Genomic DNA, 18,970 nt, shown 5'->3' on the forward strand with positions numbered 1-18,970 from the left:
TAGTTTCCATGGTAGCTGCTAAGAAAAGCAGCCTTTTTTTCCTCCTCGAAACCACATTATTGAGTAGTCTTTCCTACTGTGCAAGCAAAATCATCTGTATTTATATAGCCCATGGTGTATCTTTATGACAGTCCCTTACTGAAATTCTCATTAATACACTGGTTTTTCCATAATCCGTTGTGTTATTGGTGTTGCTTGTGACTTAGGCAGATCATTGCCGCTGTTTATATTACACTTTCGTGTGAGCCATGTAATGACGCCAGACTCACTAGTTAATGCTACAACTACCCACCATGATAGCATTAATAGCTTATTATGAAAACGTACATTAGCAAGCCAGCACACAGCTAACATCAAGCGTTACTGTAATACTAGTCCGGATCCGTTCTGAAGTAATGGCATCCTTTTTCGTGCACATCACTGTCCTGTAGGACTCTACGGGAGCACCTGGGAGAACAGGAAGTGTCCATCTCTCTGACCATAGATGCCTTAGAAGAAACGGACCTGGGTAACTACACGTGTTTTGTGGAGAACGGGAACGGCAGACGACAAGCAAACGTCCTGCTCACCAAGCGCGGTAAGAAACCAGACACAAAACTGACACACACTCTTGCTAACACGTGAATAAACTCTGATGCACACCGAGCAAGCACATGAAGCATGTGAAGATTTTACGGTCGCTCGAAATGCTTCTTCGTGATTGGTTAACGTAACGCACATACACAGCAGATGACTGTATACGTGTCAAAAAAACACAGTGATTGCACCATGATGATGTTCATAAAAGGTCAGTGTGATTCATCACTGTGATTCCACCATATTTTATCACCCTAGATATTCAACCAATGCGTTGCCTAGTTTGTTTACCCACATTTGATTGGTTACCAGTGATTAACAAACAAGATTTAAAAAAACAAAAAAAAAACAGCTTTAACCAACTGAAATTAATTCCTGGCAAGCACATCTTCTTAGCACAAAAGTCAAATATCTGTAAGTGACCTTGCTCAAGGACTGCTGTTACTATTATTTTTTTTCTTCTTTTTGTGAGTCCCCAGTGGTCCTGTGTAGGATCTCTAAGCCAAACAGCATAGTTACTATTGTTGCTAAGTGACATCCTGTATGCATTTATGAGCGACTTTCTTCGATTCCTGCTCTCTCCTTGCCTTTCAGTGATACTCTATAATCAAAATGGTTGCACTCATTCTTTGGCAAGAGGTTTGAATTCGAATCTGGAAGGATTGTTAAGGGGTAAGAAATAGCAATACAAAGGAAAGAACAAATCCATGGCCACTTTCATCTCTGTTTCGGTTCTGTGGAGAGAAAGAGAGCGTACGAGTGGGTAGATTGCATTTAATCTGTTTTGGAGCCGTCTATTTTTCACAGCATATTTAGCTCGGCGCAGGCCTGTCCTCGGCGCTGTTGTACGCCGCTCGGCAGGTCCAGAGCCTCAGGGTCTTCTGGTAATGGAATCTCCTGCAGTGTGTGTTCAATGTCAGCGTGGGATGGATGGAGGCCACTTGTGATGCAGCTGGACCGGCACAAAGACTGTGCCCAGTTTGATACCTGCAGGAAATTTTAATTATGCATCAAAAAATGCAGATGCTTTTATTTGGAGTCAACAGAAGTGCTATAATGCAGATGTATGTGTTCAGATCACTAATGAACTAGTCAAGTCAGATGAAAAATTTAGCAGAGCGTCTACAAAGCGCACATTAAACAGTATGATGGTGAGCAATGGTGGGCAGATGGAGCAGAGCAGCACCCTATACAGTACATCGCCGGTTTTTCGCAGCGTGTTAAACGGTCCGTTTTTCAGCACGTTTTTTTTTTTTTTTTTTTAATGTTCACACCCAGGCGTTAAACGCGGGCGATGCGCTGAATGAAAGTGCAGATTCACTCCCTGACAGTAGGTGGCGCTTATTGAAAAGCAGAAATACAAAAAATAAAGCTCAATCTTGTTTTATAGCACAAAATCTAACGTGTATGATGTACAGAACTGTGTCTATTGTAATATATACTGTAAAGTATTGCAAAGATTTGGAGAGGGAAAGCAGGATTGTCAGTGGATAACAGGAGTTCTTTCACCAGAAACGTGTGTGCGAAATAATTCTGGGTTCGTTTCAGGTCTGTAAAGTTTTTGAAATCTTGTAGGGCTGGAAAATTTTCTGAAAGCTGGTAAGCGCATCTGTTATATTAAACACAGGTACAAACGCATATCTAAAACCACTGAAAACATTCTGCTGGACTGTTGGATGACTTCATCAGCTGTCTATTACAGCGTTACTCTATAAAATGGAGTAGATAGCATCTTATAGCACAAGTCAAGCCTTTTGATTTCAATTTATTTGAGGTTATATCGTTATAAATGTCGTCCTGCCCCACCAAAATCTACGATCATGAGCCTTTTTCACCCCAATCAATCGCCTACCTCCCCCCACAGGGTCATGGCTTTGGTACGGTCGACACGGTATACAGGCTAACCGCTGCACCACTCTGGAGAATGAGGTTAAGTGTGCATTTAACATGAGAGAGATATATTTTCCCGTAGGCGGAATCATGTGCTAGGAGGCCATAACAGACCTACAAGGCTATAAACGTTACTCTGATTTATGAATCTTAAATCTCGGCGATTTAAAAATGTCTCTATATTTTTAACAAGGCAGAAACTGGGTGGTCTGGTGCAGTGAATAATACTACATCCATATCTGCCTGTTTAAATATTAACGCCATCCACAGCCTGAGAATCAGCCATGACTGACAGCTTCTTGTCCAAGAACAAAGAACTGCTTATTCATCTTCTGTATTATTACACGTGTGTGTGTCAGTGATATACTGAAGTGAGTAGTCTTTCTAAAAGTTAAAACGAGCCCCACTGGTGGTCGTTCATGACTTCGAATGCTCACTGGATAAAAGTCAGAAGTGCTTCGCTATGCTCGTTGTGCCTGACAAGCTGCAGGGACTGCGTCTTTTCCATTTTTATGCAAAAGTAGTTATACTTTATTTCTTTCATCCTTTTCAGAGTCTCTCTCTCTCTCTCTCTCTCTCTCTCTCTCTCTCTCTCTCTGTCCTTGATCTCAAAACTGCAGACACTCTATATTTAACATTTGACTCATCATTTTCTATTCACCACGCTTGTTATGAGCGATCATGTCTGGTTTGGTCATGTCGAATTCCTTCTTCTGTGTGCAGCAGGGTTTTACAGGAAGTAAGTTTAAACCAGTACATTTTATTTTTATCCAAAGTGCTGAACATGTACAGTACATTCGCACGTCTGAGATACACACGTCTGACGAATTAAAGGAAACAACGATGGCTGGGTTGCGCTGTGGAGGGCATTTATTTATTTATTTATTTATTTTACTGACACGTCACGGCGAATCAATCCAGAGTTCTTCTGACTGATCACCTTTATCCGAAGAAGAAGCATTTCTCTTCTGATGTCTATTCGTCTTGCGTGACTCACCTACATCCACACCACCATGAGGGCTCAGTGAACAATTCGATGAGGATGGAAATGATGGAAATGATATCCGTTGACCTTCACAGTTACCAGCTCTCATCCAAATTGGACAGCTATGTGAGATTTTTGGAGGGACATGTTAGTGACGGCGCCCTCCATCACGATCAGTTGGCAAAACACTAACCGAGGGAACATCGTTTGAAAGAACGGCGTTCAGAGTTGCAGTGCCGGAGTGCAGTGAAGCTATTCAGACACTTCGTGGTGGCCCGCACATTACTAAGACGTTTCTCCCTATAATTTGTCACCCATCTGTCCATAAACAGAGACAATATGACACTCATCTCAGTCAACAGTGTGGGAAGCATGTAGATGTGTCATGATTGAAATGATTAACAAAATGATGGTTATTATCTTGAACGACGAGAACAACATGACTAATGGAAGACCCTCTACTATGCACATGTTTGAGTCTGTTGCAGATTTTCGTATCCCGTGGTGGGTTTGTTTGAGCTTTTGGAAAGTGATGGCAAGTTTATTTATCATTTCACACAAGACATTGAAATGCCTATGGCGATACAGTGATTAAAATAGAATAAAGACAGGTAGAGTATAATACGACAATATAGAAAAACACATTATATAATATAAGTAGGTGGGAAAACAATATGAGTAGTGTAGCTCGTACCGTGCTAAAGTAAGGTGTTGAGTAAGGTGGATATGTAAGTTGACATGGTGACACTGGGAACAGAGGAAGGAATTGGGCTACAGGCTCTAGAGCTATTTAGAAACTTCATCACCTGAAGGTAAAACTGTTCTTCATCCTGCTTGTCCGTGACTGGATGCTCTAAAAACAGTTGCCAGATGGCAGTCGGGAAAACAGATTGTGTGCTGAGTGACTGAGGACTGAGGTGATTTTGTGAGCCTTCCTCGGGCACCGTGTCCGGTAGATGTCCTGTAAAGTTGCGAGTCTGTTACCTGTGATGAGTTCTGCTGTTCTCACCAGTCTAAGGAGAGCCTTGCGGTTGCGGGCGGAGAAAAGTGCCGCACCATGCAGTGATGCAGAAAGTCAGGATGCTGTCTGTGGAACAGCAGAAGAAGTTATAAAGGATGTTAGGGGTCAGAGCAAACTTCTTGAGCTTCCACAGGAAATGCAGTAAGTAGGTGGGACTATTTATGAGATTATTGACAGAATGTAACAATAAGCTTTGTCCATTTTGTCCGTGTAATGTAATGAAGAACAGGGAATCAATGTTCAAAGAGTTTTCATCTCCTGAGGCATTTCCTGAGGCCATGCCTGCGGAAGCTGTTCTGGTTCATTTCTAGAACGTGGAATAGGCCTGTTTGGCCAAAAACATGTTGGTTGACAACATAGGTGTCCCCCAAACAAATAGAATTAATGAAGATGACTTTGTCCCGATCCACCTAGGTTCTGATTTGTAATTAATCATGTGTTTGGGGATGTTAAAATGTAAAATAACCCCTTTACAAGTGTTGGATGTTTCCATTCCATCTGTGTCAGGGGTGTCAGACCCTATCTCACCGAACAGGCTACACAGCTACTAGTCCAGGCTCTTGTCATATCAGAACTGGACTACTGCAACGCACTACTCTCGGGCCTCCCAGCAGCTCCATCAAACCCCTTCAGATGATTCAGAATGCAGCGTGCCTCGTCTTCAACCAGCCCAAGAGAACCCATGTCACACCCCTCTTCATCTCCCTCCACTGGCTTCCCGTATCAAATTCAAGGCCTTTATGATCACGTAAAAGACCTTGTCTGGAACAGCGCCCCCTACCTCAACTCTCTCCTGAAGGCTTACGTTCCCCTGCGATCAATCAACGACCGACGCTTAGTAGTACCTACTCAGCGTGGCTCAAGACCCCTTTCCAGAACCTTCACACTAACTGTTCCTCAGTGGTGGAATGAACTTCAGGTCAAAACTGGCGTGAAATTTGTACGCATACATCATACACAAGTATGTCAAGCCTTAATGTGCTCCAACTTTAGGCATAAAAGAAGCCTGACTACACAGTGACAGACAAGACCAATTTGATGTTTATTTGGTCTCTAATTGGACGGAAGCTAGTGAACGATAGTCAGATTTATCCTTGATACCCAGATATCCTTGATACTACATGCTCTCTAAGTAGCCTGCAGTAGCATTTTTCTGCCAAAGAGGGAGTAATTCCAAAATCCTGTCATTCTGTAACTGGAGAAATTAATTTGCCATGCAGATTTTAATATTTCAAAACATTTTTCAGACACTGTAGTGAGCACAAATCATTAGGCCTCAAAGCGAGATCAGCAGAGCAGTGGAACAAGATGTTGTGCTCTGAATGTTATTACCCAGTGAAGCCACGGTGGTTAACACAGATCGACTGCATAATTCTAACTGTAGAGTCTTTTTTCCCCACCAGGAGCTTTCATTTGATGCAGCATATGGAAAGGATTTACTCCAAAAACTCGCAGAAACATCTCTGGAGCTCTTGGTTCTTAATCTTCTGCACTGAAGACACGGAGTTCACATCCCATGCTCAGATGTTTATTTCATAAGTGTAATGCTGCAGTATTAATGGGTTTCAGATCTACTGCGGCACTGTCATGTTGTCTATGTAGAAATCTGTATGTTTTTACAGTCTCCAAGTCTCTATAGTCCAGAATAATTATTAGAATTAAACAGGTGCACACACACACACACACACACACACACACACACATACACACATAGCTGCCACATTATATATGTTCATGCACTCTCTCTCTCTCTCTCTCTCTCTCTCTCTCTCTCTCTCTCGCTCAGAGCATGTACTTTTAAGAGCCCTTCAGCCCCAGAGAGTCTGAAAAATAGGCCATCTAATTAGAGGATGTGTTCAAATTAGAGAACAAAGATGCTTTGAAGATGCATTTCTACCTGTTACATATTGCTTTCTCTTTTAAACTTAATTAGCTACGGCACTCATCCATGCTGCAATTCGTGCCATTTGAAAGAATGACCCCATTCCCTTTTTTCCTGTTTAATGGCTGTTAGAAGTAATGAACTTTTCCTCTCAGCTCATTGTGTATCTTAATGCTCACTATTGACTTTTGGATCAGCTTTGCTCTATTGTTTGGCCGTTTAGGATGTTGTTGTTTTTCCCCTTGAACATTCCTTGAGTTTCTAAAAACCTCTGAAATAGCCGTTGTTAAACTCGTACGCGGGTGGCATGGTGGTACAGTGGGTAGTATTGCCGAAACACGGCTCAAGCATTGATACTGAGCTCACACTAATGGAGTTCCATCTGTTTTCCTTCTGTCTGTGAGGGTTTCCTCCAGGTTCTCCAGTTTCCTCCCAACGCCCAGAAACATGTGGATTACTACTCCAAACTACTTAGCTATGCCACATTGTCCCTAGATGTGAATGTGAGCACGTTCGCCTCACACCTCCAGGGTCGGGGGTTCGATTCCCGCCGTGAATGTGGACTGGATAGTATCAGTATGTAGGATTCCTGTGTGTGTGGAGTTTGCATGTTCTCCCCGTGCTCCGGGTACTCCGGTTTCCTCCCCCAGTCCAAAGACATGCATGGTAGGCTGATTGGCGTGTCTAAAGTGTCCGTAGTGTATGAATGGATGTGTGAGTGTGTATGTGATTGTGTGATGGACTGGCACCCTGTCCAGGGTGTACCCCGCCTTGTGCCCCATGCTCCCTGGGATAGGCTCCCCTGAAAGGAGTAAGCGGTAGAAGATGGATGCATGGATCCACTGTGATCACTGTGAACAGGATAAAGTGGTTACAGAGGATGAATGAATGAATGACTCTCACATACAAAACATTATGTGAGTTAGAATCATTTTTCATTAGTGCCTGTGGATAGATGGAAAAAACATCTCAAGCAGGCTATAAATGTGTTTTTTAGGAAGGTTGACTCACCCAAATCCCCTCTGCTGTTCTTTTCTCTCGCCTCTGCCGATTGACGCGTTCTAGCCGACTGAGTGACCTGGCCCATTGTAAATCTTTTGGGCTTTTGCTCAGCGCGTGTGTTACCATTATGCAAGCACTTGGTGTACTGCCACCTCTGCCTGCATTCTTTTGATAATTGTTGTTTTCATTGCATCACCTGGCACTGACAGCACCTATAATAAGTTTTTAATGGCACCAGAGGTGTCTACGGTGACTTGGTTTTGCAGCACATTAGGCAGCCTCTTCATTCTGAGTGCAAAGTAAAGATGGCTGAACTGTGATTGTGGATGAGATTGTGATTGTGATTGTGGATGAGATTGTGATTGTGATTGTGGATGAGGTTGTGATTGTGATTGTGGATGAGATTGTGATTGTGGATGAGGTTGTGATTGTGATTGTGGATGAGATTGTGATTGTGATTGTGGATGAGATTGTGATTGTGGATGAGGTTGTGATTGTGATTGTGGATGAGATTGTGATTGTGATTGTGGATGAGGTTGTGATTGTGATTGTGGATGAGATTGTGATTGTGGATGAGGCTGTGATTGTGATTGTGGATGAGATTGTGATTGTGGATGAGATTGTGATTGTGGATGAGGTTGTGATTGTGGATGAGATTGTGATTATGATTGTGGATGAGATTGTGATTGTGGTTGAGGTTGTGATTGTGATTGTGGATGAGATTGTGATTATGGATGAGATTGTGATTGTGGATGAGATTGTGATTGTGGATGAGATTGTGATTATGATTGTGGATGAGATTGTGATTGTGGATGAGGTTGTGATTGTGGATGAGATTGTGATTATGATTGTGGATGAGATGGTGATTGTGGATGAGACTGTGATTGTGGATGAGATTGTGATTGTGATTGTGGATGAGATTGTGATTGTGGATGAGATTGTGATTATGATTGTGGATGAGATGGTGATTGTGGATGAGGTTGTGATTGTGGATGAGATTGTGATTATGATTGTGGATGAGATTGTGTTTGTGATTGTGGATGAGGTTGTGATTGTGGATGAGATTGTGATTATGATTGTGGATGAGATTGTGATTGTGGATGAGATTGTGATTATGATTGTGGATGAGATTGTGATTGTGGATGAGATTGTGATTATGATTGTGGATGAGATGGTGATTGTGGATGAGGTTGTGATTGTGGATGAGATTGTGATTATGATTGTGGATGAGATTGTGTTTGTGATTGTGGATGAGGTTGTGATTGTGGATGAGATTGTGATTATGATTGTGGATGAGATTGTGTTTGTGATTGTGGATGAGGTTGTGATTGTGGATGAGATTGTGATTATGATTGTGGATGAGATTGTGATTGTGGATGAGATTGTGATTATGATTGTGGATGAGATTGTGATTGTGGATGAGGTTGTGATTGTGGATGAGATTGTGATTATGATTGTGGATGAGATTGTGTTTGTGATTGTGGATGAGGTTGTGATTGTGGATGAGGTTGTGGTTGTGATTGTGGATGAGGTTGTGATTGTGAGTGTGGATGAGATTGTGATTGTGATTGTGGATGAGATTGTGATTGTGGATGAGATTGTGATTGTGGATGAGATTGTGATTGTGATTGTGGACGAGATTGTGATTGTGATTGTGGATGAGATTGTGATTGTGGATGAGATTGTGATTGTGGATGAGATTGTGATTGTGATTGTGGATGAGATTGTGATTGTGATTGTGGATGAGATTGTGATTGTGGATGAGGTTGTGATTGTGATTGTGGATGAGATTGTGATTGTGGATGAGGTTGTGATTGTGATTGTGGATGAGATTGTGATTGTGATTGTGGATGAGATTGTGATTGTGGATGAGGTTGTGATTGTGATTGTGGATGAGATTGTGATTGTGATTGTGGATGAGGTTGTGATTGTGATTGTGGATGAGATTGTGATTGTGGATGAGGCTGTGATTGTGATTGTGGATGAGATTGTGATTGTGGATGAGATTGTGATTGTGGATGAGGTTGTGATTGTGGATGAGATTGTGATTATGATTGTGGATGAGATTGTGATTGTGGATGAGGTTGTGATTGTGATTGTGGATGAGATTGTGATTATGGATGAGATTGTGATTGTGGATGAGATTGTGATTGTGGATGAGATTGTGATTATGATTGTGGATGAGATTGTGATTGTGGATGAGGTTGTGATTGTGGATGAGATTGTGATTATGATTGTGGATGAGATGGTGATTGTGGATGAGACTGTGATTGTGGATGAGATTGTGATTGTGGATGAGATTGTGATTGTGGATGAGATTGTGATTATGATTGTGGATGAGATGGTGATTGTGGATGAGGTTGTGATTGTGGATGAGATTGTGATTATGATTGTGGATGAGATTGTGTTTGTGATTGTGGATGAGGTTGTGATTGTGGATGAGATTGTGATTATGATTGTGGATGAGATTGTGTTTGTGATTGTGGATGAGGTTGTGATTGTGGATGAGATTGTGATTATGATTGTGGATGAGATTGTGATTGTGGATGAGATTGTGATTATGATTGTGGATGAGATTGTGATTGTGGATGAGGTTGTGATTGTGGATGAGATTGTGATTATGATTGTGGATGAGATTGTGTTTGTGATTGTGGATGAGGTTGTGATTGTGGATGAGGTTGTGGTTGTGATTGTGGATGAGGTTGTGATTGTGAGTGTGGATGAGATTGTGATTGTGATTGTGGATGAGATTGTGATTGTGGATGAGATTGTGATTGTGGATGAGATTGTGATTGTGATTGTGGACGAGATTGTGATTGTGATTGTGGATGAGATTGTGATTGTGGATGAGATTGTGATTGTGGATGAGATTGTGATTGTGATTGTGGATGAGATTGTGATTATGATTGTGGATGAGATTGTGATTGTGGATGAGATTGTGATTGTGGATGAGGTTGTGATTGTGGATGAGATTGTGATTATGATTGTGGATGAGATTGTGTTTGTGATTGTGGATGAGGTTGTGATTGTGGATGAGGTTGTGGTTGTGATTGTGGATGAGATTGTGATTGTGCTTGTGGATGAGATTGTGATTGTGGATGAGATTGTGATTGTGGATGAGATTGTGATTGTGATTGTGGACGAGATTGTGATTGTGATTGTGGATGAGGTTGTGATTGTGGATGAGACTGTGATTGTGATTGTGGATGAGACTGTGATTGTGATTGTGGATGAGATTGTGATTGTGTTTGTGGATGAGATTGTGATTGTGATTGTGGATGAGATTGTGATTGTGGATGTGATTGTGGATGAGATTGTGATTGTGATTGTGGATGAGATTGTGATTGTGATTGTGGATGAGATTGTGATTGTGCTTGTGGATGAGATTGTGATTGTGGATGAGATTGTGATTGTGATTGTGGATGAGATTGTGATTGTGGATGAGATTGTGATTGTGGATGAGACTGTGATTGTGATTGTGGATGAGATTGTGATTGTGGATGAGACTGATTGTGGATGAGATTGTGATTGTGATTGTGGATGAGATTATGATTGTGATTGTGGATGAGATTGTGATTGTGAGTGTGGATGAGATTGTGATTGTGGATGAGACTGTGATTGTGATTGTGGATGTGATTGTGATTGTGGATGAGATTGTGATTGTGGATGAGATTGTGATTGTGGATGAGATTGTGATTGTGGATGAAACTGTGATTGTGGATGAGATTGTGATTGTGGATGAGATTGTGATTGTGATTGTGGATGAGATTGTGATTGTGGATGAGATTGTGATTGTGGATGAGACTGTGATTGTGGATGAGATTGTGATTGTGATTGTGGATGAGATTGTGATTGTGGATGAGACTGTGATTGTGGATGAGATTGTGATTGTGGATGAGACTGTGATTGTGGATGAGATTGTGATTGTGGATGAGATTGTGATTGTGATTGTGGATGAGATTGTGATTGTGGATATGATTGTGATTGTGATTGTGGATGAGATTGTGATTGTGGATGAGATTGTGATTGTGGATGAGGTTGTGATTGTGGATGAGATTGTGATTGTGATTGTGGATGAGATTGTGATTGCGGATGAGGTTGTGATTATGGATGAGATTGTGATTGTGATTGTGGATGAGATTGTGATTGTGATTGTGGATGAGATTGTGATTGTGGATGAGACTGTGATTGTGGATGAGACTGTGATTGTGGATGAGATTGTGATTGTGGATGAGACTGTGATTGTGGATGAGATTGTGATTGTGATTGTGGATGAGATTGTGATTGTGGATGAGGTTGTGATTGTGGATGAGATTGTGATTGTGATTGTGGATGAGATTGTGATTGTGGATGAGATTGTGATTGTGATTGTGGATGAGATTGTGATTGTGGATGAGATTGTGATTGTGGATGAGATTGTGATTGTGATTGTGGATGAGATTGTGATTGCGGATGAGGTTGTGATTATGGATGAGATTGTGATTGTGGATGAGATTGTGATTGTGGATGAGGTTGTGATTGTGATTGTGGATAAGACAATAAGAGTAGAGGACACTACGTAAAGGTGAAAAAGTGTGTGTAGATGCTCACTGTATGTTTATCAGCTTAATCCTGCAGTGAAGATAGTGGTTTGCATGTTTGGATCTCACCTCCGGGGTCGGGGGTTTGATTCCCACCTCTGCCCTCTGTGTGTGGAGTTTGCATGTTCTCCCTGTGCCTCTGGGTTTCCGCCGGGTTCTCCGGTTTCCTCCCCAAGTCCAAAGACTTGCGCTGTAGGCTGATTGGCATTTCCAAATTGTCCATAATGTGTGAGCGATTGTGACCTGTGATGGGTTGGCACCATGTCCAGGGTGTCCCCCGCCCTGGCATAGGCTCCAGGCTCCCTGTGACCCTGTGAAGGATAAGTGGTACAGAAGATGGATGGTGGATTAAGCCCATATGAAAGACTATAGGACTATAGGTTTGCATCAAGGATAAGGCAATTTAATTCAATTTTAGTGAGCACTATACCAAAAATAAAGACAAATACTGCGTTAGAAGACAAATTAATGATAAAATTTACAGGCTTCGGTACAGCTTTTGACTCTCAGCATATGAACTGTTTCCTCACTGAGAGCTGTGTGTTTGCAAGCATTAAACAAAGCATTATCTTCTTCTTCTTCTTTTTTTTCCCCAGCCACACAAACACACAAGATGCATTCTGTGTCAGGAAGGCAAATCAGCTAGCTCCTTTTCCATTTGCATGACACTAAGCCTCCAAACAATGAACCACATCCATCTTCCCCCTCTCGTTCCCCCCCTCCCTCCTCCTTTCAGCTTCTTTCCTGAGTCATCCCTGCATTCTCCTTTCCTAGAAGAGAGCAAATAGCAGTGACTGATTCCTCAGCAGCCGCTGTCCAAATATCAGCTCTGACAGATCGAGATGGCAGCAGCTCCATCTAATAGAGAGAGCGAGAAAAAGAGAGAGAGAGAGGAAGGATGAATCATACAACACCAAGTGGCTTTGTAAAATCTATTGGCACATCAGTGAAGCATAGACCTGCCAGTTCACAGATAATTTGTCTTAATCTACACAGCAGTCAGGAGGAGAGAGGACGAGCGATGGACAGAAAGAGAGAGAGCAGCGGTGATGGACGGGTCAGTGATGGACGTGGCAGATATGGTTAGAACACAACAGATCTTTAGGACGGATGTTAGAAAGAGGAGAGTGAGAGGAGGAAAAAGAAAAGAATAGGGACAGAAGCTAGATGAAGTTAGTAATATAGTGTGGCTCTAAGAACACGTGCAGCTTTTATGCCTGTGTTATTGTGTGGACCTATATGCATAGTGTGTGTGTGTGTGTGTGTGTGTGTGTGTGTGTGTGTGTGTGTGAATCCTTGTTGCTTTCTGGCCATTGTGGTCTGAAATGAGCTTGTATGGGTTTATGTGATGAATTGAGACAAATGCAGTGCATAGTAGAACAAGCAAACATTAGTCAGCTGATGGGCCATGCATACAGTCTGAAACATCCAGCTGCAAAGCCTGAAAGCATCTCACACACACACACACACACACACACACACACACACAGTCCAGTTCCTTTTTAGCCCCTGTACTCTATCTGCATGCTACACGTATCCTAGCAGTAGCCATATTGGAAACTGGCAGTTGAAGCAGTGATGAGTTAGACCTAAATCAATTTTCCTTAAGTGGTTTTGGAGGATTTGGACCGTTGCAATTCATTCTTTGCAACAAAGCTACACAAGTGTGGTTCTTTAACATGGGGAAATGTGCCTTAACTATGTCTAATTGGCAGAATGGCTTACATCCTTTTCTGCATCACTTCCTCCGGTCGGGTGTCGCCTCCCTCTACATTACACTCTATCCACATTCAGACACTGGAGTATTGCCTTGCTCAGCTTTTATGGATGTTGTCGAGCCCACTAGGATGATGGATATTGAGGCTGCGAGGAGAGTTCGATCATCGATAAAACTGGCCGCATGAACGCTAAACATTTGATCCTGTTGAATCTTTGTGGACCGCAGGAAGCTGCTCACAAGCAGTGTTTCCAGTGTACCACAAAGTGTGTGTGTGTGTGGGGGGGGGGGGCTTGTTGGTGTCAGGGGAGTATTGTCTAACAGGCTTCTACTCAAGCAGCTACCTAAGGAATAGCTGTGGAGTCTTTTTTCTCGGTCAAATGTTAACTCAATAGCGAGGTTGTTGTGCACGTTGTAAATAAATCTCTCTTCTCTTCTCGTCCTGTTCCTCTCTCTGTGTGTTTCTCAGCAGAGCTCATGTACACAGTGGAGCTGGCCGGTGGACTGGGTGCCATTTTCCTCTTGCTCGTCTTCCTGGTCACCCTGTACAAATGCTACAGAATTGAGCTCATGCTCTTTTATAGGAACCACTTTGGCAGCGAGGACTTGGATGGCGGTAAGACAGCGATGACTTAAGACCTCTATATGCTTTAACAATAGGCGTAATAAATGGTTTATACAAAGGTTTATTTGCTACATTAATTTTTATTGACTGTTGTGTGTGAATTTAATTGTGATAGACACAAACACTGAATATGAGCAACATGTATATACAAATGCTAACAATGCTAAGTAGAATTAAAAGTTAGTAGAATTTGAGTGTAGAAAGTATAGAAACATTAGATGCTCTATTCACTGCTGCTAGTACAATAGGTTTTACAGGTCTGTAGCATGTCTGTGAAGGGATTTGAGGCTGCCTTAAGATACATAACACCTTCAACGTTGGGGACACTGGAGATATGCCCAGTTTTATGTCCAGGAATAAAAACCCTCACATTTTACTCTTTACATTTGTATTTAGACCTAAACAAGTACTTAATTCTCTCATCCAACCAAAGACTGTACATCAATTGAATGGGTTCAGTTTAGCATCCAATCAAGTTCTTCATTGTAGATATAACAATCAGGAATCATGCCAGTTCATCACCTGCTGTGCTACACAGTGTAGTTAATCTGTAGCTGTAGCTATCCATGTATTTCGGTAGATGGTAGATGGTACTACGGAACCACTGGACTGCGGTGGTTGTCTCCTTAGGTGCCTCCTTTGCCTCCCTAGAAGGTATGAACCCCATCTAATTTGAAGCAGGTTGAGGTAGGTTTTGCTAATTTGCGCACATTAGCTTGGTATGGTTTTAAAAGTTCTTTGCTAATACTACAATAGACTAGAATCAGTTCCAGTAGCTAACATAACTGGCTAGGCAGCAAGACAAATTATATCTAATTGTAAATATTGCAAAATTACCGAGATTGAATGAGATTCTTAGTCAAAATGGCATACTTTGAACCAAAAATCATCTTTTAATTAGTTTTGGACAAGTAACAGAATTTACTTTGAAACATGAAGCATGACATTATTTTAAGTATTTTCAGTACTTGATTACACTTAAAAACAGTAACTTTGTTTACTTTCACAGTACATTTTCTAGCGGGATACTTCCACCTGTAATTGAGTAAGATTTTGACACGGCATCTATACTTTTACTTTTAAGTATAATTTCTCAGTACTTTATCTTCCCCTAGTAATAAAGTGATCCTTATACGGTACGATCGAATCTATACATTGTACAAATGGCTATCAATGAATAATACACACGTGAGTTTATATAAGGTTTTATTTCACATGTTTTTGTCACACATGTAAACTTCCAATGCATTCAACATGGATTCAATATTAGCTTGATCAAATCAGCTGGGTTCAACAGATATTCACAAAATGATAGTCAGAAATTAGTGGAGCTAGAAATTCCAAGCTTTCAAATTTTTCACATAAAAAGAATTAGCAATAACAAAATCCATCCATCCATCTTCTATACCGCTTATCCTTCCTTCAGGGTCACGGGGAACCTGGAGTCTATCCCAGGGAGCATCGGGCACGAGGCGGGGTACACCCTGGACAGGGTGCCAGTCCATCACAGGGCAGCAATAACAAAATGAATGAGAAAATAAGAATGTTTTGTATTCAAGTATATAAAATACCTTTAAGGGTGCACGGTGGCTTAGTGGTTAGCACGTTCGTCTCACACCTCCAGGGTCGGGGGTTCGATTCCCACCGTGGCCCTGTGTGTGTGTGCGGAGTTTGCATGTTCTCCCCGTGCTGCGGGGGTTTCCTCTGGGTTCTCCGGTTTCCTCCCCCAGTCCAAAGACATGCATGGTAGACTGATTGGCGTGTCTAAAGTGTCCGTAGTGTATGAATGGGTGTGTGAGTGTGTGTGTGATTGTGCCCTGCGATGGATTAGCACCCTGTCCATGGTGTACCCCGCCTTGTCCCCCATGCTCCCTGGGATAGGCTCCAGGTTCACCGTGACCCTGAAAAGGATAAAGCGGTATAGAAGATGGATGGAAAATACCTTTACAATAACATACAGTGTCTATCATAAAAAGTTTAATGAACGTGTTTTCTAAAGCAGGCGTGACAGACTTTAGGCTAGCTATTTACAATATGCTTACCTTGCCTGTACCAATTTTAATGAAGTTCACTACCAAATATTATGATCCTTAAGTAATATTGTAGGTCTAACCTGAGGATAACTCATCTACACTCATCTACCACTTTATTAGGAACACCAACATGCAATTTTCCAATCAGTCAATCATGTGACATCAGTTCAGTGCATAACATCGATGCAGATAGAGATGAAGAGCGTCAGTTAATGATCACATCAAATATCAGAATGGAAATAATGTGATCGCAGTGACCTTTGCTAGGCCATGATTGTTAGCGGTTTGAGTATTTCATAATCTGCAGATCTCCTGGGATTTCTACACACAACAGTCTGTAGAGTGTATACAGAATGGTGCAGCAGTTCTGCAGGTGGAAACGCTTTGTTTATGAGCGAGATCCGAGGAGAATGGCCAGAGAGTGTCTAAATGACAGGAGGTCTATAGTAAATAATCACTCTTCACAACCGTGGTGAGCAGAAAAGCATCTTAGAACACGCTGAACCGTGAAGAGGATGTTCTACGACAGCAGAAGACCACATCGAGTTCCGGTCGATGGAAAACACCGGGCAAAATTTCTAATCTTTACATTATCTTTCCCATCTGGCACCAACACCCACGCCAAGTCCAAATCACTTAGATCAAATGTTCCTCATTGTGATGTTTGATGCGAACATTAACCTGAAGCTTTTGTCCTCTAGGAATATGACGTTATGTATTGTGTTGCTGCCACACGATTGAACGATTAGATAATTGTACGAGTGAACAGGTGTTCCTAATGAAGTGGCCAGCGAGTGTATGTGAAGAACTGGATCTTTATCGTCCATCATACCTCAATCATGCCTCGACAGAGTAAAACATACACCTTTCAGTGATCTAATTTAGGACTGTAGGATTCTGGGTGAAACAGGAATCACGATATTAGAATTCAGATCACGATGGTCACTCGTGTTTGTTTGAACAACGTTGTGCGGAAAAAATATGGCTGTTTATTGGATTCTTACATTGCTGTAGCAGACCGTGTGTAACCAGTAAGCCAGCGGAATAGTGACTCTGCGAGTGCAGATACTGTGGAGTAATGCAATCTGTACAATTCCTAATTAATGTTGTTGAAGCACAAACAAATCCAGGAGCGGTGAAATATCGTGTGTATGGAACCTTCACACTGAAGTGTGTTTATACGCCAGACGTGTAACAGCAATTCACACCACCTCTCTGGTTATTAATGTTTCATCATTTAAAAATCTTTAGAACCCTGACCTGCTACTCTTTTATTGTGGGCTCTAATGAACATATACATTTCATCCCCATGCTCTGTTTATTTCCTTCAGTCGCAGCTGAGAAATTACAAGCAGTTTATTTGATGAATTGTGTTCAGTGGTGTGCCTCGCTCTGCCTGACATTCCATTAAACAAATTGAATGGGGCTTGAACTTTAGAACAGGACAACATTGGCTAAATATTTCAACACATTTAACATTGTCGGTCTGGATTTATCTTTTTTAAATTGTCTAACTTTTTCAGGAGGAACTAGGATAGATATTTTCTAAAATGTTCAAAAAAATGTCTATTTCTTTCTAAAAAATGACTGAAATGACCTTCTGTCAAATCTAGTATTAACTTTATAAGATTATAATAAACCAAATATAAGATTATTAAACCTACTGCTAGATATTCTTTACTCATTTTGAGTTTTTCTCTGTTGGCAGATATGTTTCCATGCAGAAGCAACATTATATGTCAAAAGAATAAGACATTTTACAAAATGAAATTAGTAAAAAAATGTCTAGATATTGCCATGCTTTTTTTTTTTTTTTTTTTTTTTTTTTTTGCAGTGCAGTCATGTTTCAAAAGGAACTAAAACTTTTCTGGAGTGGTTGTCAGCGTGAGGTTATTCATAATGTCCTCTAACAGGCATTGGCAGGCATCTGTGCTGGAATTAGGAGATGGAGAGAGAGAGCGAGCGAGTGTGAGAGAGAGAGAGTTAGATAGAGAAAGAGCCGGTGAAAGGAGGAGGGGGGGTATGGGAGAAGAAAAAAAAATATTACTCAAGAGCCAAGGGACATGGCATATAGGATGTCACTAAGTCTACAAAGCTGTTTTGATTTGTTTTTTCTGAAGTCATGCATATTTTCTTCTTTTCTTTTTAGCCATCTTGATGCTTGACATTCTGGAGCTTTCTTGCTATTACTGCAAGAGTTGCAAGGCTGTCCCTCTCCAGGGTTTGAGCTTAATAGATGGCTCTAAGGCAGATAGGAGAAGGGGGAGCGGGATAGGGATGAAGGGGACTTAACGTGAGTGCCTTGAACTTAATTCCAAACAGCAATTGTCTCCTTTAATTGTAGCACTCCAGTGAGCTCGGGGGAGAGGGAAACAGATTTTCAATTTGCTCTCAGTTTAAGGGGATCAGTTTCAATAAGCCAGCAGGCCATGCCCACAGCTCCCTGAAGAGATGCACATGTCCCAGATACACAGAGGTGATTATTCGTCTTCCAACCTCTCTCTCTCTCTCTCTCTCTCTCTCTCCTGCCCGCTTGCTCTCTCTCACACATATATCCCTCCCCCTCGATGAGTCTAGTAGCTGAGGAATCTGTTTGTCAAAGATCTTTGTTTTTACCGAATCATGTTGCAAAATGTAAGAGGTTGGGTCAATGGCCTCT

The 18,970-nt window shown here is 41.6% G+C and overlaps 1 protein-coding gene across 2 annotated transcripts in view; it reads left to right on the top strand.

Moving 5' to 3' along the window:
- Nucleotides 1-18,970, top strand: part of il1rapl1b (interleukin 1 receptor accessory protein-like 1b) — a 331,363-nt gene that overhangs the window by 293,998 nt on the left and 18,395 nt on the right. Inside the window, exons 8-9 of one of the 2 annotated variants that reach the window (XM_053616484.1) lie at nucleotides 432-577; nucleotides 14,123-14,269. In XM_053616484.1, the coding sequence (XP_053472459.1) occupies nucleotides 432-577; nucleotides 14,123-14,269 (293 nt within the window). The remainder of the gene's footprint in view (nucleotides 1-431; nucleotides 578-14,122; nucleotides 14,270-18,970) is intronic. The other variant, XM_053616485.1, reaches the window with a different exon arrangement.

The sequence above is a fragment of the Ictalurus furcatus genome, chromosome 27 (genome assembly GCF_023375685.1).
Source record: "Ictalurus furcatus strain D&B chromosome 27, Billie_1.0, whole genome shotgun sequence".
NCBI classification, from domain to species: domain Eukaryota; kingdom Metazoa; phylum Chordata; class Actinopteri; order Siluriformes; family Ictaluridae; genus Ictalurus; species Ictalurus furcatus.